The sequence below is a fragment of the Pocillopora damicornis genome, chromosome 10 (genome assembly GCF_964200805.1).
Source record: "Pocillopora damicornis chromosome 10, jaPocDami1.2, whole genome shotgun sequence".
Classification (NCBI taxonomy): Eukaryota; Metazoa; Cnidaria; class Anthozoa; order Scleractinia; family Pocilloporidae; genus Pocillopora; species Pocillopora damicornis.
Window position 1 is genome coordinate 20,804,778 of NC_142679.1, and position 23,154 is coordinate 20,827,931.

Here is a 23,154-nt window from a genome sequence, read left to right on the forward strand (position 1 = left end):
TGTTATACATGGCATTACTTCATATGGAATTAAAAAATATCATACCAAAGAAAAAATCAGAAATAACTACTTAAAAGCGGGAGACAATGGAAACAATAAAACCGGGGGGGGAGGGGTCTCTGGGGTATATGGGTCACTAACTTGAGCCACTAATGTGGAATGGGGAAATATTTCCATCATTCTCATGAGGCCTTTAAGAAGGCGAGATCTTGTTGCCTCAAACCCATTCTCCTTTGAAAAAGAAGTGACGTAGGAGAAATGTGCACCCGTAATGGATAATAAAACGTGCTGTGCAAACTTTGCCTTAAGAGTTACTTCGCTGCATCAACTCAATTTAGATCATATGACGACTCATTTGAGTTGTTAACATTGCAAATTGTCACATGGCCCTTATATAAAAGAGAATTCCTATGCCTCGCTGATTCTTCGTGGTCTTCGTGACTCGCGCACGCTTGTGGCTTTGCGTGATGTGCGATAACTTGAGGACATTCACGGTTACCGCTTTTCAAAAATCAAGATCAAAATAACACAATAAACTGATAGACCTAAGATCACGCTCTGCTAAACAAACAACCAATTATTCAAATATGAATGAAGTTCATTTGTCATAAGTTTATCAGACTTATTCAGACAAGTTCCGCACCATGCATCCATTGATATTTTAAATCAAAATGACAGAAAATACCTTCTACCTCCCTGATAGATTAATCTATTATCTTGGTGTGCAATTGAACCAAGAAGTAGTGGATTACTCTCAAAGCGCTTTCCTCATAATTGAAAGCTATCCTGTTATCAAAAAGTAGGTATTAACAATAATAATAATAATAATAATAATAATAATAATGATAATGATAACATATTTAACCAGGGTAAACCCTTCAGCTGAAACTGTTATAAATATCAACAAAGCAATGAGTCACCACAGCAATTCCTGCTCCATTCTTTGGACCTGCGTAACAAGGTAAATTTCGCCAGACAGGAATCGGGTTTTAATTTTAATTACGGCGTTTCGCTGATTCAGAAGACATTTGTAAAATCCTTCGAAACTGGTCCTCATGATGATATTTTAGCATCCAACTTAAGAACGACCCCTCGTACCCCAGGGCTAACTGATGAGGAACTTATGAAACAAATTAATGAACTAACGACACCCAACAAAACGGAGTACAAGTATCAGGGACTACAGAGCCAGTTCAAACAGTTATGAAGGGTTGGGAGGGGTTCCGATGGGGATTCCCTTGCATATCAGGGACATAGACCTGGAAGGTCTGACACCTGGTCAGAAAGAGATGACTTTAAAGTTGCTTACTGAGGAAGCTGATTCTTTTGCTAAAGATGATAATGATGTAGGATGCATCCCTGACCTTAAACTTGACCTAGATTTAGAGGACCAGACACCTGTACAGAAGAACTATGTAGCAGTACCTTAACCACTCTACCCAGAGATGAAGGCCTACATTGAAGATTTGTTAAACCAGAATTTTATCAAGAAATCATCATCCTCGTACAGCGTACAGAGAAAAAATATCAAAGCATACGGCTGTGCGTGGATTTTAGAGCACTGAACAAAAAGAGACGACCCGACCGCCACCCGATACCCCGAATACAGGAAATGCTGGATAACCTCAATGGCTTGTCATGGTTTTCTGTTCTTGATCAGGGGAAAGCTTACTACCAAGAGTTTATGAGTTCAAACAGCCAGCCTTTGACAGCCTTCATTACCCATTGGGGTCTCTATGAGTGGGTCCAGATACCCTTTGGTCTTTCCCGTGCGCCTGGATCATTCCAACGTTTTATGGAGAACTGTCTGGGAGACTTGAGAGACAGTGACTGTGTACCCTACCTGGATGATATTATCGATATTCAGTGCCACCTTTGAGGATCACATTGAAAACAGACGCAAGGTTCTTCGACGACTAAAAAAACAGAGTCAAACTGAAACCTCGAAAATGTAAATTGTTTGAGAGAGAGGTTACATTCCTTAGGCGCATTGTGTCGAAAGAGGGATACAAACTAGATCCATCCAGCATTAAGCTTGTACTTGCACTCAGAGACTCGCCTCCGAAGACAGTTAATGAAGTGTGCAGACTTATGGGTTTCCTGAACTATTACCGACGGTATGTTAGAGACTTTTCTAGAATCGCCAACCCTATCTATGATCTGGTGAAGACACGTAGTCGTCCTCCACAGGAAGTTAAGCGGGATAAATCTACGAAGGAACGCAGTGACGATGGCCAATTACCGGCAAAACACTGACATTCATCAATCTGCCTTGCGGACTCTTATTGACTCAATCAAAAGTGCTCCAGTAATGGCGTATCCTGACTTACAGAAACCATTTGTTCTCCATACAGACGCCTAAAAGGATGGCTTACGCGCCGTGTTGTATCAGTATCAGGATGACATTCTCCGTGTTGTCGCTTATGGGTCGCGCAACTTGACCCCAAACGGGGAGAATTACCATCTCTATCCCGGGAAATTGGAATTTCTACCCCTCAAGTGGGCTATCTGCATCAGTTTCGAGACTACGCACCAAATTTTAAAGTGTTCACCGAAAATAACCCACCCATCTATGTATTATCCTCTGCAAAACTGAATGCCACCAGTTTGCGCTGGATTGGAGAGTTAGCCGATTTCAATTTCACTATACACTATCGCCCAAGAAAAGCCAGCATTGATGCCGACGCTTTATCTCGAATGCCCTCTGTTGACACAGATTATACAGAAATAGTACCACAGTGTGTCCTTCAGGCCGCTGCATGGTCAACAAAATCTCAAGACCAAGGACAAGTTAACTGGGTGTCCACCCTTACAGGAGACCTCACCGTCCTACCAACTGACCCACTTAGAAGTGAAGAATCTACAGGACCAAGGATAGACCTCAAGTACGCACAAGCCACTGACCAGGTCGTTCGTCGAGTGAGTGATTTAATCCGGCGTGGCCAACTACCACCAGAAGCAGAGAGAAAACGTGAGTTGAGTGAGACGTAACTTCTGAGCGAACGGGGTGAACCGGGAAACTGCGCTCACATCGGGAGGATCAGATTCACATAGTCGTTAGCCGTAAAGGAGGAGATAGCCTTGTGTATAAAGGCAAACCCGAGGCTGGCTCTGGTGGGAACAGAACTTCGAACCTCACATAGGAGCTTGCTATTGCCATGTAATAATCTTCCTATTAACATCCCAAGCAAAACAGGCCAGAAGAGAGAAAGAAGGGTCCGGAAGGATAAGTGTAACACTGCTCATCAGATACCTTTACCACAGGCCGAAGACTTATCAAATGATACAGAGTGTACCCTATGGACGGGAGATGCTACCGTGAATTTCAGTTGCTGCAGCCTTTTATTAGAGATTAATAAGTCAGAATCCTAAGTTGTATATTGTTGTGCAAGAAGATATTTGTAATCTTCGGTACCAGTTCCCTTTACGGGCGTGAAACCATTCAATGTGTGCTATTCAAATACGCAGTTTAGGTGCAAGTGTCAGGGACGACACTTTTCTTCGTGGGGGGGGGGGGAGTTTGTTAGGGCGTATACAAGTGGAAACAAACGTTAAACTTAAACGGAAATAATCGTAACGGAAATGAAACACGTGACTTGTGACGTATCACTTACATCTGGGAAAGTAGTAAAATTGATGTATGAGTGCTCTCCTCTGCTTGGATACGTTAGTTGGATTAAGAAATACGTATCTTGAAGTGCTATTTGTTTTATTGGTCTTTACTGTAGTTTTATGGGGCACGGGTAACGAAGGACTTTCTACAAATTGGCCTGGCGTGGCTTGTTGATTATTTTATTTTTTTGTAGCCCCAAAAGCCCGGCTTATGACGCTGGAGGTACTGCACTTGATATATTTGATACACGAGGCACCCTTCAAGGAGGAGGGTTAGAATAAAATTACTTTTACGACGTATACTGCACCCGTTTTGCATATGTAGGTAATATGCTTCTGATTTATTTTATTGTAAGGGGTTTCTTTTTACATGTTTGTAACATATATCCATTCCTTTAATTTTCTTCCTAACCTGCCTGCAAATAATTAAATTTGATTGGATAAAAAAGAAGTGATGCAGAGTTCTCTTTCCAGATTGAATTCAGGTGAGAACATCATTGTACTAGTGAATGTCATATGCTTCTACTGAATCTGTAATTTTATCGCCCTGTTTTTTTGTTTTGTTTTTTTTGCACAAAGCCTCTTTTATATCTCTGTTTGCCAGCTAATGATAAAAATATCAGTGAATAGATATACCATATTTTAGTAGTTTTTCAAATTCTATCTTTAAGTTTTTGGCATTTACAATTTTAAAATTCATAAATGGCATTCCTTTTCATCCTTGCAAAGAGATATTACACATTTCTTTACTGCCTACTTTTGTATTTCATTAGCTAGAGTTGCGAAGATCATGGACAGTTGGCTAAAAGAAACCTACTTTATAAGTAGTTACAGCAGAGGTTACCGAATCAAATAACAGAGAAAAATCTCATAAAGACGCCGTGTATTTCCAGCCTGAGGACAATTATGAAACAATAATATATAGCCATAAGAGAAAAAGTTAAAAAAAAAACAGGTTCAAACACGAGTTGAAAGTCACATTCTTTTTAATTTTTATGCTTATGGGAAAAACGGTGGGGTAAGCAGTCATACCTGGCAACTTCAAAAAAAGATATAGGAGAAGCCCGTACAATTCTGGCATCTTGATTTACTAATTCCCTGTTCTCACGTGTAATACTCTTCAATCGACCGGGAAGAAGTTTACTGTCGTTTCTTTCAATTTTGGCTTATTTTCCCAAACCAAAATTATCAGTCACGCTCAAAAGAATATAATTTCAACTGATGCTGACAACGCACACTTTATCTGAAGAGGAAAAGATTCCCCATCATCGAAAATTTGCTCAAAACATCAGGAACAAAAACGAAGGTCCTCAGCTGCTTGGAAATACCACTGACTAGCACGAGTGTTGATCACTTTGCAAGTTGTGAGAATGTCGTCCCCAGGTTCCAGACCCTGTCAATTCTTCCCTTCCCTCCCCACCCCAGAATGGTCCCTAAATCCCCATTGAAAAACCACTTCAACGGCCAGTGCTGAAGAGTTTCATTACAGTTTTTATTATAATGAAGGGCTAGAAAATAAACTAACGAGAGCTCCGCTTTTATGCTTGGCTAAATCTATATATTACACTGCCCTGATTTTCCATCCGCCGCATTGCCCAGAAACGAAGCTCAATTGCTGGTCGAGAAATAATATTTTACGTTGTGATGAGAGAAAAAATAATATCTGGTGTTAGTTTATCTTAGGAATGAATAGATGAGGTCAAGTGATATTAAAAATAGTACCAGTAATAAAATAATCTCCATTCAAGCCTTCAGACGTAACGGAGATTATTGGTTGCGTAGAAACTAAAGGTTTAGGTTTTCGCAATTGGAACTTGAGCTTGCTAAATACCACCTCTTGAAAATTCGCCTGCGTCATTTGGCGATGAAGTTAGCTTGCGTATATAGGTGAATTCATTTAAGGCCACGAATGGACAAACCTTTTCGTGAATTAATTTTCCTTCTACTCCGATGATTGCTACACACCGAAGTCTGACTGAGCTAAGTACACGCATCTTGCAGCGACCAAATAACCGATTGGAAAAGGAAACCTTTCGCGACCGTGAAGTAACTGGGCTGTCGAGAGAGAGCTTCAGGTCAATATTTTGAGGTAAGAGTTTGTGGATTTTATTCCATACTGAGCTCTTTATTTCTGCCTCTTACATCTTATGTTTAACACATTTGTAGCCACCTCGAAGAAATCTGCTCCGCGCAAGCAAACATTTTCGCTAAATCAATGTTTGAAATCAAGCATGGCCACCGATTAACCATGAAACTACAAATTGATGCTCATCTGGGTGGTGAATAATGCACATACAATCGAACGATCGATCAGAACTGAACGAGTTTAGTCGAAATCCGAATGCTAATTCTCCGCTTTCAACCCGATTTATTTATTTATTTTGTTTTTCGTGTAAAGCTAGACATAGGTTATTTTCAATGTCATCTTATCTTTCATAACTTTTACTTCGATTAAAAAGAGATCAAACCAAGTACAAAAATCCACTTCATCAAGAATAACTACCTGAAGGCGGAAGTAAATCGAAACAAAGTTTCTTGGGAGGGACCCTGAGGTGTATGTTCTACTCTTTCCATTAGACTTCTAAGGAGAGGAGACCGATCTGCTTCTCCCCCACCCCCCTTACATACAAGAGACGTGTACTAAATGGGTAACAAATTGCTGTACGCGACCTTTACTTCTGTTGCAACTCAATTCAGATCATATTATGGTTATTCGTGACTTGTGCACGTGTCACGCGGTCTCGCGTGATGTGCGATTACTCGATGACATTCTTGGTTGCCGCTTTTTGCAAATCAGAGATCATAACAATACAATGAACTCAGTTGAATAAGTCTGCGCCAATTATAAGATCTCTATCACTTATATGCATGAAATTATGCATGCGACTGAACTAAATTTGTCAGCAATTAATCTTACTAATCCTGACAAGTTCCGCACCATAGAATATAACGACATGTGATAGCGCGAACAAGAATGACAGAAAATACTGCTTGATTAGTTGTTTCGGTGTGAAACCAGGAGATAGCGCTGTTTAACATAACTGGAAGCAGCACGGTTCTATCTATTGATTTATATATGGTTTTATTCTGCTGACTCATGTGGTATAAATAAAAATTGAAAGAGGAGGGCAAAAGGTTAAGATTTCGAAAACAAAAGTCTCTGGATGTTGCTACAGTTTAGAACATACTGTTTTGCATATCGGTATGCGTTGATTTGTTTGTCTTAAGTGGAATAGAGAGGCTTGGAAAACATTCCGCATGTATCTTAGTTCTTGATGACTGTATTCATCGCCATTTACCCTTGAGACCGAAACTTATATTGACTTAAAGCGATTTACAACTTGCAAAAGGATCAAATTTGGCCCTGCTCAAAGACAATTGGTTGGTGAGCGCTTTGTCGGTGGGTGATCAGGCTCTCAGCCCACGAGGTAAGAGTTTCAACTCTGGCTGCGTTTTATTTCCGAAGAGAGATCGATTACATCCGTATCTTTCGCATTTTGCTCGTTTGGCTCTCGAATTAGGCAGTATTGATGCTTTGGCTTCTATTCCGTTGACGAAAACCATGGTATTAAGGTTTCATAACTTTTTGCATTTCGAAACTATAGGATCACTGACGCGTGTAGTTGTGGTTAGGACATGGTACCATTAACATTCAAGCAGCATGTTAAGTTTTATCGAGCCTGATCAAAAAAAAAAAAATGAGAGGCGTGAAATGGTTCTTTTGAGAACAAAATTAACCATCTTCATAGTTAAAATGGGTTTGATTAATCGTGTGCCTCCACAAAAAAGCAAACAAACAAACAAGTATAAAAAGTTTGATGCCGTCAGAGAGTAAAATACGAAGCGATCGCAATCGGAACATAATAAAAGTCACCTTACATGTAGCTTAACTGGTTAATTCTATAAATACGGCTATCTGCTGACAAGGAGAAAACAGCGTTGGTTAGTTTTGACACGTTCCGAAGGCAATATGGTCAGTGCGCGAACCCCGAAATGTAATCAATGAACTTTTGCTAACAAACATGTTCACCCATTTAATTAACTTGAAACACACAGACAATTCATATTACAAAGCTTGCACAGTTGCGGCAAACTAGTGAATAATGACTTAACAACAGCCTGAGTAAGCCTTCCCTCTGTTGGTTTCTACTAGCGTCTCCTCGTTAAACTGACCAAGCCTTATGCGACTATGTTACGTCACACTGGCAGAAATGAACTGACGCCGACAAATACTAGAAAACAAGAGGTCACCCCACTTTTCCTTCCTGCCCTTGGGAAGCCCTCATAATCTAACGATTCAAACCATTGCGCGTGCACTTTTAAGTGTTTCACACACCACCGAGCATTTTAAGCATAAATTTATCATACAGATAAATTGACTATTTATGGTTTCTTTTTAAAAAATTTTTGAGATCACTTCGAGTTTACTTTACACGTAGTAATTATTTGTGAAGATATCGGTGAAAAGTGTTGTAGGATATCCTTTCCGTTCAGGATGTGGAACGTTATTTATCACTAAACCTCAGTTATATAAAAAATGTTCTTAAAAACGCACCCAAGGTTGTAAAAATTGACATTTGCCGATTGTTCGAAGAATGAATAATCCGTTTTCGCTCTGAATAAGTCACCGTCAAGCGGATAAATACCGCCCATATTGGTAGTTCAGAAGATGTATAGTGTTATTCACTCCTCATCCCATGTATGAAGAATTCAAACTAAACGGAAACTGATTGTATTATTGACCTAATCTGCCTCTATATGTCTTTTACATTTTTTTTTTCTAATTTCTGCAAAGGTTCTTCATGGCCTCAGCAGCGGCCCCATCGTTTCGTTCAACTAAAGAGACAACTAATTACGCCCGGTTATGCAGGCTTCTGGTGGATGTCAGTGCATATATCCTGAGAGAGACATTTGACAAGAAGCGTCCGCCAGGAAACCTTGATACGGTTTTGTCAAGCCCTCCGGTTCATGCGGTGCTACAGATACTCAAATGTCGTAAAGTGCTGACTATATCTCAATGGAGTAAACTATATCCTACCATCAAATCTTCAGTTTCATCAAACAATTTCGATATCACTCTTCTTATGGTTCTGCTGAGGAACATTTGTAATCTTGTTCGTCCAGCTACCGGCTGGGATACACTTCCTCCTGCAACAGACACAACCCTTGAGGCAGATATCGTTCGCATCAAGTGTTACAGAAACACAGTTTATGGTCATGCCAGTCAGGCCTCAGTTGATGACGCAACATTCAATCAATACTGGCAGGACATCCAAGATGCATTGGTGAGACTGGGAGGAGCTGGTTACCAAAGTGCTATTTGTGATCTGAAAAAGGAATGCATGGACACTGATTTTGTGGAACACTATAAAGAGCTTCTTAAACAGTGGGTGAGGGATGAAGACAGCACTAAAGAAACCCTGGATAAGATAAAAGACGTCCTAAATGATATGAAAGAATTCTTGATCAAACCTAAAAAGAAGACAGGATTGGAAGGTAACTTTGTGCTCGATTCACTTAAGATCAAACATTAGGTCTACAAGTTCTTATTTGTCTCTTAATTTTCTCTATTTTCAGGAATAAAACAATTTTTAAAATTACCTGACACCGATAAAATGAAACACCAATTTCTCAACTGACATTATTAAAAAAAACATCCCCTTGCCTCCCTCCCGACTCCTTGAAATGCAGCGAAAATGGTTAATAAGGGCATGGCAACTTCCTTCATGTTATGATGTGCAAACTCACTCATTTTGGTGAATTTAGGATTTCTTGAATATCAATAAGGGTTTCTCATTAAACAAGATGTCATATGCATGGATGGGTTCGGCAGTAATATACGTTTGAATAGACACCTTCAGCATCCCCTCTGGTATGATACTTTTTACGTTTCGTGAGACTCCCCAGGCTTAGCAAAGATACTGTTCATACTTCATGCTTGAGCAAAACGTATTATTCACGGAGAAAAGCTTTTAAACAATCTCGTGAAAACATTCAAATGAAAATTGCTTACCAACAAAGTCGTCTATTTTTCTCTGCGTAGTCGTCATTTCCATACCATTTGCATCTTTGAACTTGATCCCCACCTCTCATTAAAAGCAATATCCGCATTAAACCCAAATATTTCCTAAAGAATCTTTTTAACTGATTTGTGTCAATATTCAGACATCTAAAAAATATATCGAAACCATATCAGACAAAATTAAAACATTTGGGTTTCCTTTTCAGCTGTAGAAGCATACACAAAAGTGTTGAAAAAATCAATAAAAACCCAAACGGAGTTCCACAGTGTAGCTTCTCCCACCTCAACTAAGGTAAGAATAGATGACACGTACACCAGCCTTCTGATACAACATGGAAGAAAGTCAGTCGAAGACCCTGATATGGGAAGAGAAAAACACCTTCAGCAGTACGGTCAAGTGAGTGGAAAACCAGTCACACACTGTCAAGACATTTTCATCTCTGACGCCGATTGTGAAGAGAAAAAGAATCCCCAAACTGTCCTCGTCACTGGGAAGGCAGGGATTGGTAAGACACTGTTCTGCCAAAAGTTAATCCGAGATTGGGCTAGCAACAAATTGTTTCAATCCCAAACAAACCCAGCGCAACTACCTGACTTTAAGTTCGCTTTCTTGTTAACATTCCGTCAATTGAATTTACTTGAGGACGACCCTGTGAGCTTGAAGGATATCTTAATCCGATCCTCAGTGTTAGATGACGACTCAAATATTGACGACTCTTTATTTGAGTACATTTTTCATCATTCTGAAGACGTTTTGATCATCATCGACGGGTATGACGAATGTTCAAAACAAAGTTTTATTACTAGTGATCTGGATGAACAGTATCCAAATGGTGCCCAAGAGGAAATGCCGGTTGCAGCTCTGTGTGCCAAGCTTATCAAAGGAAAAATTTTGAAAGATTCCGTTGTCATGATAACCTCAAGATCCGATGAATCTGATGACATAAAGGATAAAATTGGCTTTGACCGGTGCGTGGAAATCACAGGATTTTCTGAGCAAAATGTGAAGGAATACATCGACAAGTATTTCAAAGAAAACGACGTCATGAAGAATGTTGTAATGGATCACATTACCAAGAATGAAAATCTTGTCAGCTTTGCCCACATTCCAGTTCTCTGTTTTCTAATGTGTTCCTATTTTGAGTACATCTTGCAGGAATCGATGAAAACTGATGCTCTCCCGGTGAACACAAGTGACATTTATTTTGAAGTGGTTAATATGTTTTTTAGTAAGCATAGCAAAACGAAAGGAACCACACCTGAAGTTACAATGGACAAATTGTCAATTCTGGCTGCTCAATTGCTCCGAGAGAAGAAGTATCTTTTCGCCGTCGAAGATATGAAGACATTTACTGAAGAAGAGGTTGAGAACTTACGAGCAAGCGGTCTTCTTCATTGCGGTCCCATGTTTAGAAAATCTTTCTCGGAAATGACGAAACATTTCTGTTTCACCCATCTGACACTCCAGGAATACTTAGCGGCCCATTGGTTTGTGAAGCACAAAAAGATTCCGTCCGGAGAAAATGCGTCAGCAATGGTGTTGCAATTTATGTCTGGCATTTTATCAAAACAAAAAGACAAAGCTTTTATGCATAAACTGCTTGAAGGAATCAGTAAGAGCTCTTCAGCCGAGCGTCCAGCAGAACTAATAATAACGAAATGTCTCGCTGAGTACCAAGACAAAGAATTTGCAAAAACTGTCGTGAAGAAACTTTCCAATCAGTTTAGTGATCGTGATGGAAATATTAAATTTCAACACTTGACCGATGTGGACTGTATTGCTGTATCTTTTCTGTTGGATGTCATAAATACATTAAATGTAGTAGAAACGCCTGAAAGGAGTCAAACATCTCTCCAACTGTCTCCCAGGCCGTTGGGCAGTCAACGTGGACTCTCTAGGCGTGTCACACTGAGTGCAGGGGAAACTGCTGGAAGGAGTCAAACATCTCTTCAAATGGCTCACAGGCCGTTGGTTAATCGACGTGGATTCTCCAGGCGTACCACCTTTAGTGCAGGGGAAACTGCTGGAAAGATTAAAACGTCCTTTTGCCGGCCCTGTTGGGCACAATTGACTCTCTTCAATTGCCAAATTACACAAACTGGACTACGACAAATCTTTAAGGCGCTAAAGAAATGTTTCTGCACCGTCACTTCACTACTCCTTTCTGTGTGCATTTTAAACGAAGAATGTGTTGCAACGATCGCAGAATCGTTGCCAAGGACTAAGCTGATCGAACTGTCTCTGAAAGGAACTCGGATCACTGATGCCGGTGTTCTCAGTCTATGTCGAGTACTACAGACACAAACATGCAAAATTACCTCATTAAATCTGAGTGGCAATCAGATCACCGATGCCGGCGTTGGTAGTCTATGTCAAGCATTACAGACAGCAACATGCAAAGTAACAACACTATATCTGGGCCGTAATCAGATCACCGATGCCGGTGTTGCCAGTTTACGTCAAGCATTACAGACACCAACATGTGAAGTTACCTCATTAAATCTGAGTAGTAATCAGATCACCGACGCCGGCGTTTGTAGTCTTTGTCAAGCATTACCGACAGCAACATGCAAAGTCACAACACTAGATCTGGGCCGTAATGAGATCACCGATGCCGGTGTTGCCAGTCTATGTCAAGCATTACAGACAGCAACATCCAAAGTCACAACACTATATCTGGGCCATAATCAGATCACCGATGCCGGTGTTGCCAGTCTATGTAAAGCATTAAAGACAGCAACATGTAAAGTCACCAAACTAAATCTGAGTTGGAATCAAATCAGTGATGCTGGTGTTGCCGATCTATGTCAAACTTTGCAGAAGGCGCAATTTCAAGTCACCGCTTTGAACTTGCAGGGTAACTGTCGGATCACCAGTGTTGGTAAGAGGCGTCTCAAAAAACTTTTGGAGCGACAACCCCATCTTAACCTGTTTGGATTTCCAAAAAAGACTTAAAAGACAACAGAAGTTATTAGAATAGTTGTTTACAAAACTGCAAAAGTGTAGAAACAGAGCTTACAAATATTAAGAATAAATACCTTATATACTTTTGAGTAATTTCATCAAGCAATAAGTATCTTTCTCGACAATCAACATATAACATATTTATTCTCTAATCGCAGTTTCCAGAAACGTTCATTAAAAGAAACTGTGTAGACGAAACTGATGAATCTGAGGAGTCATAACGAGTGAATCTTTGGAATGGCTTCTTTAGCAGCTAAGAGACGATTCAATCGCCAATAAATGTTGATATGAATGAAGATAAAAATATCATCTTCTAGAAAGATCCCTCTGCGAAAGCGTTTGCGCTTGAGGAAACGGATTCAATGGTTGATATCAGAATTTGCATTCATATCATTCAGTCGCTTAACTTCCGTTAATATGTGCGTGGCTAGTTCGAAGTGTTTTATGGAAAGTAGATTAGTGTCCATGTTTCAATAAATTCTCTACTTGTTCGATAACAGGATCTAAAGGAAATATAATTTCAAGGCTAAATGTTTGTTTATTGATGTTAAAGAGCATGTGGACGGTTTTTTTTTCTCATCATCTTAAAATAGTGATTAGACGCCGTGGTAAATAAACCATAGAAATTGATTTACGTTTTGTTACATTTGATAAACGATTGTTATGGAGAATACCCGCTTTGGAAAATATTTAACTTTTCATTAACGAGCTTTTCAAAGGCCCATTTTGCTGAGGTGGAAGCTTTCGTTTCTTAATTAGGTAACGCAAAGAAACAGGAAACCACTGTTAAATGTGTTCATTGAATGGTTTGGGCGTGAAAAAAGAGTTGACGTGCGTTATTTGTGAATCACGAATTCACTACTGGGTCAATATCCTACCAACTTGACCTATCTCATGGTCAATAACGCATTTATTTCTATTTAATTTGTTATCCTCTCGGTTTCGTCAATCGTAACAAAATAGTCCCAGTCTCCTTCGCGGCTGTCTTACAGTTCTTTTCCCAACAGATCAATAGTCAATCCATGTATGGGCCAATCACTAATAGCCATTCATTTTGGGAACCTCTCTCGCTAATTTCGCCTTCATATATGAATATTAACAAAAAAGGGTAAAAACAGAGACTCGTCCAACGGACACCGTTTTCTGTCGTTACCCACACGTGGAAAACAAACATCACAAATCAAGATGGGTGTGCTCTTCAGACGCTTGATTCTCATCAAAGCTTTTGAGATGAAAAATTTGCTATGAACAAGATTAATTAATTATTTGACTTTCCAGTACATTAGAAGACACAAGATGTATTTCTACATGATGAAGAGCTTGTGTTTGTTTACCGCTGGGTTTTATTTTGGTGACATGCTACACGACGTATTCATCGATCTGTTGGTGGCTTTGGCACTCTATGCACTGGGACACAAGCAGGTTATCACAGCTCTTATTTCGCGAAAATGCCTTTACCAGCAAGAATTGGTCGGTCCCACGAGGTGGGTAAAAGTTTTTTTGCAATATTTATAGGTGATTAGTATTTGAAAAGCGACAAGATCACAATTTGATTGTTCATTTAATGTTCAAAATAGCACTTTTATTCGATTACATGCATCGTAAACCCAACGACCGCGAGAGAGAAAATGAAAGTGCAATCAGCTGTAGAACTCAGCTTTTTAACGGTTTCTGGATAATAATTAATCGACCTATTAATTTTCCGACGATAGCGTGTACATGCACCAGGACAGAGGTGTTGTCTTTTACCATACACACAGTTGTGCACAATGTTTCGAGAAAGATGTTGTACATTTGGCACAACAATGGTACAATGAAGAAAATCTGAGTTTTACGAGAGGATTCGATCCTCAGGCTCTAAGACTTTGCATTCGACTGCTCCAACCATTGGGCTCGGTAGTGAGTCATGCCATACAGAGCACCCTGTTCAATTGTGCCAGGCATTCTTCATAGTCAGGTGAAGTAGGATCAGCAATGTTGGAGCATTCGTTGTAGAGAGTCATCTACTTATATGAAATAAGAAAGATGATAGACTTTTGAACTTGGTCATGGGATAAAGAGAGAGAACCCTCAATTTAACTCCCAGGATGAACCAAGGTAGAATTTCTCCTTTCAATATCAATGCATTACCAAGCAGACAAGTGATGAGCATAGATAAAAACATAGATTACCGAGGGCATAATTAGTTGATCAAATATTACATTCTTCACACTTACATCATAAGAATTGTGTAATAGACAGAAAGGAGAATTACTAATTAGATCTTGGGAGTGAAAGAGTTAAACAATACCTTTTTGTTTTAGTTTACAATGTAGTTGTGTACATTGTAATTTTTTTATTCATTCAGAACCCTATAGAACCCATGCAGGTTGACATAGCACCAGAGGGTGATCATCCTCCTTTAGAAGACAATTTCACTATTGAATCTGCAACTCTGGTAGGGAAACCTTTAAATTTGTCTTTTAAATAACATGTATCTAGAGCATTTTTTCTATGAAAGCATCACAGTGGGTCAGCATTCCTTGAATGTGATTAGCTGATTTGACATTCATAAACATACTAGATTTTACAATACTGACTTGAATTTTTTCTGCACCATTCAAAGAAAAGTAGAAGTCAAGCAAACCAGTAGAAAAAGATAAATCTAGATATTGGTTATTAACTAGTCTAGATCTACCCATTTGGCAATAAACTGTTTCCTTAGTCTATGGCCTCACCAACCAATTTTTTCCTACAATTTATGTACCTCCCACATAGTAGATAACATATATATAAACTTCGCAAATTTTATAACTCCTGCTACTGTTTACATTGGATCTCTGATTCATTCCTCTCACGGGTTGCATCAAGGTGTTATGCCAACACAATTCTTTTCTCATTTGAGCTAAAAACATTCTGTTTCAGGATCTTGATGTGTATGCATCAAACTATACCAGCCTTACAAAATTAAACAGATTGATGTTTGTTGCAAAACATTGTCCATCCCTTGAAGTTGATGCTTTAAGGTAAAGTGAAACTTGATTGCTACAGTATGTGTGGTAAAGTACATGTCAATTGATTTTTTGTAAAAAAATCAGAACAACTACAGTTAGTAATGACAATAAAGGAACTATCAGGAGAAACAGTTTTGCCACAAACTCTTCCCCACACCTTTTTTCATGTGGAACAAATCCCTTTGTTGCAAGTGTAGCTACAGCTAGGTGTTGTAGTCTGTTCAGTCTCTTTTGGAAGAATTCAAAGGAGCAACTTGTTGTGAAAGAATTGCCACAACTTTTCAAGATCATTTGATGTATACCAGGAAACATTTAGCTGCTCAAAGCGTTGTGTTTGACTTTTATTTTGATACTGATATCTGTAGAATAGCCCTCAGTTATGTGAAACAAACATTCAATGTCCAGCTTTATCAGGAGATTGTGACACGGATGACAGAAGCATGGTAAGACATCTGTACATGTAGGTTAGTAATTGTAACCCTAAAGAAGTTTTGTCTTTTTTTCTGCTTGGAGACGTCAATCAAATCCATCAAATTGTACCCTGATGAAAAAAGAAAAAGAGAGAGCAAGAAAAATAACATTATAAAATCATTTTTTGGTGTTGCTACTTTTGGCCTCATATACAGGTATTTCCATTTTGTGTTCAAGCTAATAAAGAGATTAATGATTTATCATGGGGAAACAATGCCTCAAAGTACTGTTCTACAAAAAATTGTATATTCAAAACTGCAAGCACTGCCAATATTTAATCTTGCCGTGGGAAATCTGAAGTATGGCTATATGTTTTGGCCCATCCATAAAGTTGGTTCTGTTACTTTGTAAATGAACTAATTTATATTCATAAAAGTGTGTATACGATGTGAGTGATTTCTAGGCATCAGCTTCTTTACACAATCTTAATCAATGTTGCAGTAGCCGCAGTGAATTGGAATGCCCAGCTGTTGATGCCATCTGGATTGAAACTACAAGTAAAAAAGCTGCTCTCAAGGTAATTTATTATTACCATTTTGATGAGCAGTCACCTGCCAGCTTCCCACAGCAGTTATTGAAAGGTGACATTTCTCAGTCAGTTCATTCCAAAGGAGGAGAAAAAGAAAAAAACAATTGATATCCACCTTAATTGCTAGTTGAACCTACATGACCATCCAATTAGTATTTTGGATGCTCTTAAAACAAGAGATGTAGGCACAACCCATACCAATTGTTATAAGGAATTAAATGTCTAAAAAATGAAAATGTTTTTTCTTTTAAATGCCCATCTTATTTTGTTTTTGCAGCTTGAGAAGCTGGATACAGACCTGAAAAATTATAAAAGTAACTCAATCAAAGAGAGCATCAGGTAAAAGTCAGTTAACGGTGACTTAGATTTTGCAATTTTATCCTTAAACCAAATTATTATCATCAGATGGTTAATTAAAGCACTCATTACATTGTTTACACAAGTGAATAAGTGTTTATTACTCTCAGAGTCCCATTGCTCCTTTCATGGAATTGCTTGCATGTTACTTTGTCCTAAAAATTGTGAGCGAGAGAAGTTCTCTTTTGATTTTATTCCAAAATCAAAATCTTTTGTTGTTTGAAAATTTAAATTTGATGTTGATCTTTGACAGGCATTAAGTTAAACATGATGCATTCACATAATATTTATACATTTAAGGTGTTAACCAGGCTTTGGAGATCAAAAATTATTTTTCTACTTTAAGTGGCCAGCTCTAATTTTCATTTAGATTTAGGCAGTAATTTTCTATTAAAGTAACTTTTGTCCTCCTATTCCTACGTTACTTAATGAAAATCATGAGTATAACTGCTTCAGTTTGTACACCTCCTGTGTAGTTTTCTATGTGGTACTTACAAGAAATGTCTTTTATCTGGCAGACGTGGACATGATGATTTAGGGGATCATTACTTTGAGTGTGGAGACCTGAAGTTAGTTTTGTTTTAGCATGATTATTCACAAGAGGCTTCTATAAATATGTCTTGTATTTGTTTCTGTGTATTTGTTATTAAACATATTAAGCCTTAAGAAATGTGAACTTACAAATAATATAGTTTGTAATTTTTGGTAATTCTACTGACACCTTACATTTACATTTGTTGTGGCTCAATTCTATCCTTGGTTCAAATTTTATTTTCCTTTGTTTCAAACTACAATACCCAAAAACAAAAGAAAATAAAATTTGAACCAAGGATAAAATTGAACCACAACACATACATTGTACACATTGAAACTGTCACACATAGTTCATACAAAGATTATGTATTTTCCTGAATATTTCAGGATTTTGTTCTCAGTAACAGTGCGTATCTGTTAATCTTTGAACTGTCAACTTCTCTATTGTATCATATAGCAATGCATTAAAGTGTTACTCAAGAGCCAGAGACTACTGCACAACAGCAAAACATGTTGTCAATATGTGTGTTAATGTCATCAAGGTAGGCTCTAACTGATTGACATGATGAGTCTTTACAGTGTTGTTGTCACACAATAACTTGTTTGTGTCTGTTTGCCTTGCTCTATTTACCATGAGATCCCTATAAACTTTGTTGGAGGAAAAAAAATTGTGTAAATTACAGAAAAGGATTTTTTCCTTGAGAAAGTCAAAGCAACAAATACAGTAGTTGAATGATCATTTAATTAACAATTACAATCCTTGGAAAGTACATGTACCAAACGAGGCCTTGGAGAGATTTTTTCTCTATCAAAGTTATGAGAATTTTTTGTGTGTGATTATTATGAACAAGGAACTAAGCACTGTTCAGTAATGCAAGATATTTAACTGACTGTCATGTACATAGGTGTTTGTTGTTTTTCTTTGATTTGAAATTTCTTCAAAGTAGTCATCCAGTGTGAGTTTTTTCCCCCTTATTTCAGATGATGTATATCTGTGTCAAAGAAAAATCAAACTAACATAAACTTTCTGAAAAAGTCAAAACCAAGGAAAGCTTTGAACCACAATATTATATACTTTACATTTATTGAAAGCTGAATAGCTGTATTTATAACAAATACTTTTATTAATCAAAGTAAACACTGTGGGTTGTTTTTCACCCACACTATTAATTTCTGTCTTCACTATCTTCGGTGGTTTTTAGGTCAGTATTCACTTGGGTAACTGGTCACATGTGCTGAATTATGTGAACAAGGCTGAGAACACTTCAGAACTAGCTGAGGTAAAAATTTAAAAAAAAAAAAGTTAAATTGAGAATTTAATTTATTACCTAAATAAAAAAAATTAAAAAGTGTTTAAGAAACTGATACCAGAGCTGGAAGGCTGCTGGCCAAGTAAAGGAGAGAGTTACCAGCATCAAAAATGTATGCAACAAGTAATTATTGGATGAAGTTGAGCATGATATCATGAATTATCAATGCTGAGGTCTGAGTAATCCACCAAGCCAAAGGCTGAGGCTGATAACACAACTACATGGTTTTTCTACTTCTTTATATCATGTGAAAACCAAATTCAATAATTGTTTTATTATAGATTTTTTTAAAAAATCTGCAAAAGAAGACACTTCTCTCTAAGTTTGCAAAAGTTAAGAACAAAAAAAGGACATGGTGCTTGGAAACTAAGCAGACTTTGAACTTGACATGATAACCCAATATCTGCTCCAGATATTTGGTTATCAAGTCAACTTCACATGCTATAATTGAATATTGACTGCATGCTCTCAACCACTCTGAATTTTGATAGTAAGTCTAACTTATAATGAGGTATATTGTCTGCTTTTTATTTTCATGCAATCTACATCCAAACCAGCAAACAAAGCAATGAAGGCACCAGGTTATCAAAATCAAAATTTTATCTTTTTATTTTGTAGCAGAAAGATAGAAAACCAAATCTGGTGACTCTAACCAAACTGAAGTGTGCTGCAGGTATATCTATCTTTTGTCAAGCAAGTTTAAAAATAATATTATTTGAGCACATACATGTATAATAACTAAAGAAAATTTTTACTGATCCCCGCTCATAATATCCTAATTTTTCTTGATAGGCCTTGCAGAGCTTGCTACTAGGAAGTACAAATCAGCTGCCAGGAATTTCTTACAAGCTTCTTTTGACAACTGTGAATGTCCAGAGGTTGGTTTTCATATAATTTAAGGCAAATGCTAAGTCCCAGATACACATGTTTGTGTCAGTCTGTTGCCTGCACCCCTTCCATTGTTAAGTGTCATGCTACCTGTCTAATATACTCATCACAATGTCTTCATCCAGTGATTCCATTTATTTTTTGTTTGTTGTTTTACTTTGTCCTTTTGGGAAATAGTTGAACCCAAGAGTATGAGATGAAAGTTTAAGGCACATCACTACACTCATTCTAATATACATCAGCCTTGATTTAATATTTTGTATGACATGGTAGAAATCTTGAATATGGTGTACACTGTAGGTGTATGTGAATAGAATCTTAAGTACAAGTAGACATTCTTTTTTTTTCTTTCCCTGTTTTTACATTGCAGATTATCTCACCCAATAATGTGGCAGTGTATGGGGGACTGTGTGCATTGGCTTCATTTGACAGACAAGAGTTGCAAAAAAAAGTTTTATCAAGCAGGTACTGTACATGTCTCTCTTGAACTTGGCCGTCAGGTCAGATTGATGCGACCACATACGTTAAATATTGAATTATAAAATTTTGAACCCAGAAACCACTGAACAGATGTAGTTTTATTAATGTGAAGAGGATTTAGAGTGATAAAAAAAAAGAAAGGGAAAAAAGGAAATGAAATTGATTTTCCTGCTATGTAGCTTTGGCTACCAGGAAATGGCTGTTGGTTGACAAATTTTTCAACAAAAATGGCCCAAGGACTAAAATTGTAGTAGAAGTTAAACTGCATTATCATGCAAATATTTACCTTTTAATTATGTTGAAAGTATAGTCGTTTGAGTTTGAAAAGAGAAAATATTTAAATACCTCATAGATTCACCCTTAAAAAGTTTCATAAATCAGCTAACACCATGTAAAAGTCATAGGGAGAACGCTGGTTTGAAACTAAATTTAAATTCTGTTATGTTTTTAGTTCGTTTAAGCTTTTTCTTGAGTTGGAGCCACAACTGCGAGATGTGTTATATAAGTTCCATGAGTCGCAGTATGCTGCCTGTTTGAAACTTTTGGATGAAATGAAGGTACATAAGATTTGTGGAAAATAAAATGTCTGCTTTGATATCTCTACTAGAATGAAAACAGCAGTACATGGATGGGTTTAAATGTTGGGAAAAGTGGAATTGTTGATTTAGAGAGGCCAAGTCGAATACTGAAAAAGTCGTATTTATTTACTTTACAATCGTAGCTTACAGTATGTTTTCTGGCATTAAGAGCATATAGACCTCGTATTTATAATCCCAATTATTATTTTTCAGATTTTTAATTTTCAATAATATTAAAAAAATAATAACCATTATTATAATTATTATTAGTTTTTTATTGTGACTCAGTTTCATTCATCCTCTCGCCCCTTTTTAAAAATATTTTGGCGAATATTTTAATCGTGTGATTGTCGTAGTAACAGGGATTTTTCATCTAAGAGAACGCAACAGACTGCATCGTTTTTAATGAAAATTTCATAAATTACAAAAGAAAGACAAAAGTTATTGATTAACTTCAAGTTCCTGGAAGTGAAGGTAAAAAATGGGGAAAAAAAGATACTCGCAAATAATACACGACTAATTTTTTAATATGTATTTTTTTTCTTTTCATTTTCGTAGGATAACTTCATGTTAGACATGTATTTAGCGCCACATGTGAACACTTTGTACAGTCAGATTAGGAACAGGGCTTTAGTACAGGTTGGTAGCAGTTTTGAGAAGTTCAATTAATTGGAAAATAAACGAAACAATGCAACCTGGTCAGAATCATAACTACATGTTTAGAAACATACTCGTTTAGAATTTATGATTAAATGTATGAAATTTAGCTCAACGGCTATAACCGAGTGTAAAACGCGAATTAAACGTGTCTTCATGTGAAGCTGACGTTGACGTGTTGGAGCGAAGTTCTCGCCCACGCAAGAAAATAGTTTATTGGGAAAATTATTACTTAGAGACGTGAGAATCATGGATGAAAGTGCCACCACACCACTCTCTCTCCCCCTTCTCTAAGATGTTTAATGTAAGACGCAGGAGCCTCCAAGATAAGCAAATACATTGATGTATAATACAAGTGTTAAAAGTTCATTGCTTTCGTTCGATCATATCAGTATTCTTGAAGAGAATGTGTGCATAAGAGAGTTTTTTTGTTGTAAGGGGAAATTACTGAGTGATCACTTTGAGGGATGAAAATGCTTAAGTCCTTCTCTGTTCAGTCACTAACTGATCTGTTTCCTTATTTCAGTACTTCAGTCCATATGTGTCGGCGGATATGGAGAAGATGGCGCATGCGTTCAACACAACTGTTTCTAAACTTGAAGATGAGCTGTCAGAGCTGATACTTGACGGGCAGATACAGGCCAGAATCGATTCACACAACAAGGTTCTGTTCGCGCGAAACGTTGATCAGAGAAGTGTCACCTTTGAAAAAGCAATAGAAATGGGAAAAGATTATCACAAAAGAACTAAGGTTAGTTCATGTCTGAGGAAATGTTTTGTCATCAGAAAAATATGATCCTTGAAAAGATAGCATTCTTTGGTCAGAGGAACACGTTACTAATATTTTGGTGGGACCCTACCAATTCTGAGTGACCACTGAAATTGGTTGATTTCAAATTGTCTCGAACACACATTTTCAAAACTGCAGTGATAAAGCCAAATCGTTCCTAAAATGTTTGTGTGATTAATACTTGGGCTTTTAAATTACATTTTAAAATTTGTTTTTAGAGACATGGATCTATTTTTTTCACTTGTTATTTGCCATTTCAGGCCTTAATTCTTCGTGGTGCCATTCTGCGCAACCAAATCGTCGTCAAAGTAAGAAACATTTTGTCTAATTCCCAATATATGTAACTTGCATTTGTTTTGATTTTTAAAGACAAACTTTACCGCAATGGGTTAGTGTTTTGTCTCGTACACAAAACTTAAACCATATGAAAACCAGCAAATGCACCAGGATGAAGACAATTTAACTGATTTATTTTTATTATATTCAAAATGTACTTAATTTAGTCATGCACTTTTAAATAGGGCTCTTTTTTATTGCATTCACAGAGCCCTCCACGTGAGGCAAGTTCTGGCGATGTGTCCATGCCGGTTACACGATAGGGGCTCTCGGAGCTTTTGAAGTTCCTTTGATGTTCACTAAATTTCTTACTGGTGTTTGATGAAACCAAATATCATTTCTTTAGTTGAACATTGTAATGGTTGACCTTTTTTTTTCACTCCCAGGAAGGTAATTTAAATAAATTGTTTAGTTCGAGTACACTGTACGTGTCGAAGCTCTTAATTTATTCGCTCTGGGGGTAGTTAATGGTGGCAGTTAATTGTGGGTGATTCTTACATGCAAGGTCGAATGGTCGAGTGGATGAAACCCTAGCCTCTGAGCAATGATTTTATTTATAGCTGTTTATTGTTCTGCAGTAGATAGTCCCAAGAATGGTTCCAAGAAAATAAAGACTGTTTCTACCAGCAAAT

General features: G+C 37.6%; 2 protein-coding genes across 4 annotated transcripts; both read left to right on the forward strand.

The window, feature by feature from the left end:
* The first annotated feature begins 5,417 nt into the window (after positions 1-5,417).
* LOC113666710 (NACHT, LRR and PYD domains-containing protein 3) lies at positions 5,418-13,225 on the forward strand. Of its 2 annotated transcripts, none has more exons than XM_089185268.1 (3): positions 5,418-5,701; positions 8,408-9,108; positions 9,841-13,225. In XM_089185268.1, the coding sequence occupies exons 2-3, from the start codon at positions 8,415-8,417 to the stop codon at positions 12,588-12,590; spliced, it is 3,444 nt and encodes a 1,147-aa protein (XP_089041394.1). In that variant the 5' UTR covers positions 5,418-5,701; positions 8,408-8,414; the 3' UTR covers positions 12,591-13,225. The 2 variants fall into 2 exon arrangements, with proteins under 2 accessions (XP_089041394.1, XP_089041395.1); XM_089185269.1 differs by lacking the exon at positions 5,418-5,701 and adding an exon at positions 6,792-7,040.
* A 537-nt stretch (positions 13,226-13,762) lies between these two features.
* Positions 13,763-22,949, forward strand: LOC113666708 (COP9 signalosome complex subunit 1-like). Of its 2 annotated transcripts, XM_089185311.1 has the most exons (17): positions 13,763-14,083; positions 14,947-15,036; positions 15,504-15,604; positions 15,958-16,035; positions 16,505-16,580; positions 16,870-16,931; positions 17,468-17,518; positions 17,941-18,025; positions 18,686-18,763; positions 19,412-19,466; positions 19,586-19,671; positions 20,052-20,146; positions 20,613-20,718; positions 21,298-21,378; positions 21,923-22,147; positions 22,447-22,494; positions 22,732-22,949. In XM_089185311.1, exons 1-17 carry the CDS (start codon positions 14,048-14,050, stop codon positions 22,783-22,785), a joined length of 1,407 nt encoding a protein of 468 aa, XP_089041437.1. In that variant the 5' UTR covers positions 13,763-14,047; the 3' UTR covers positions 22,786-22,949. The 2 variants fall into 2 exon arrangements, with proteins under 2 accessions (XP_089041437.1, XP_089041438.1); XM_089185312.1 differs by lacking the exon at positions 18,686-18,763 and having other exon boundaries at positions 13,929-14,083.
* The last annotated feature ends 205 nt before the right edge of the window (positions 22,950-23,154 follow it).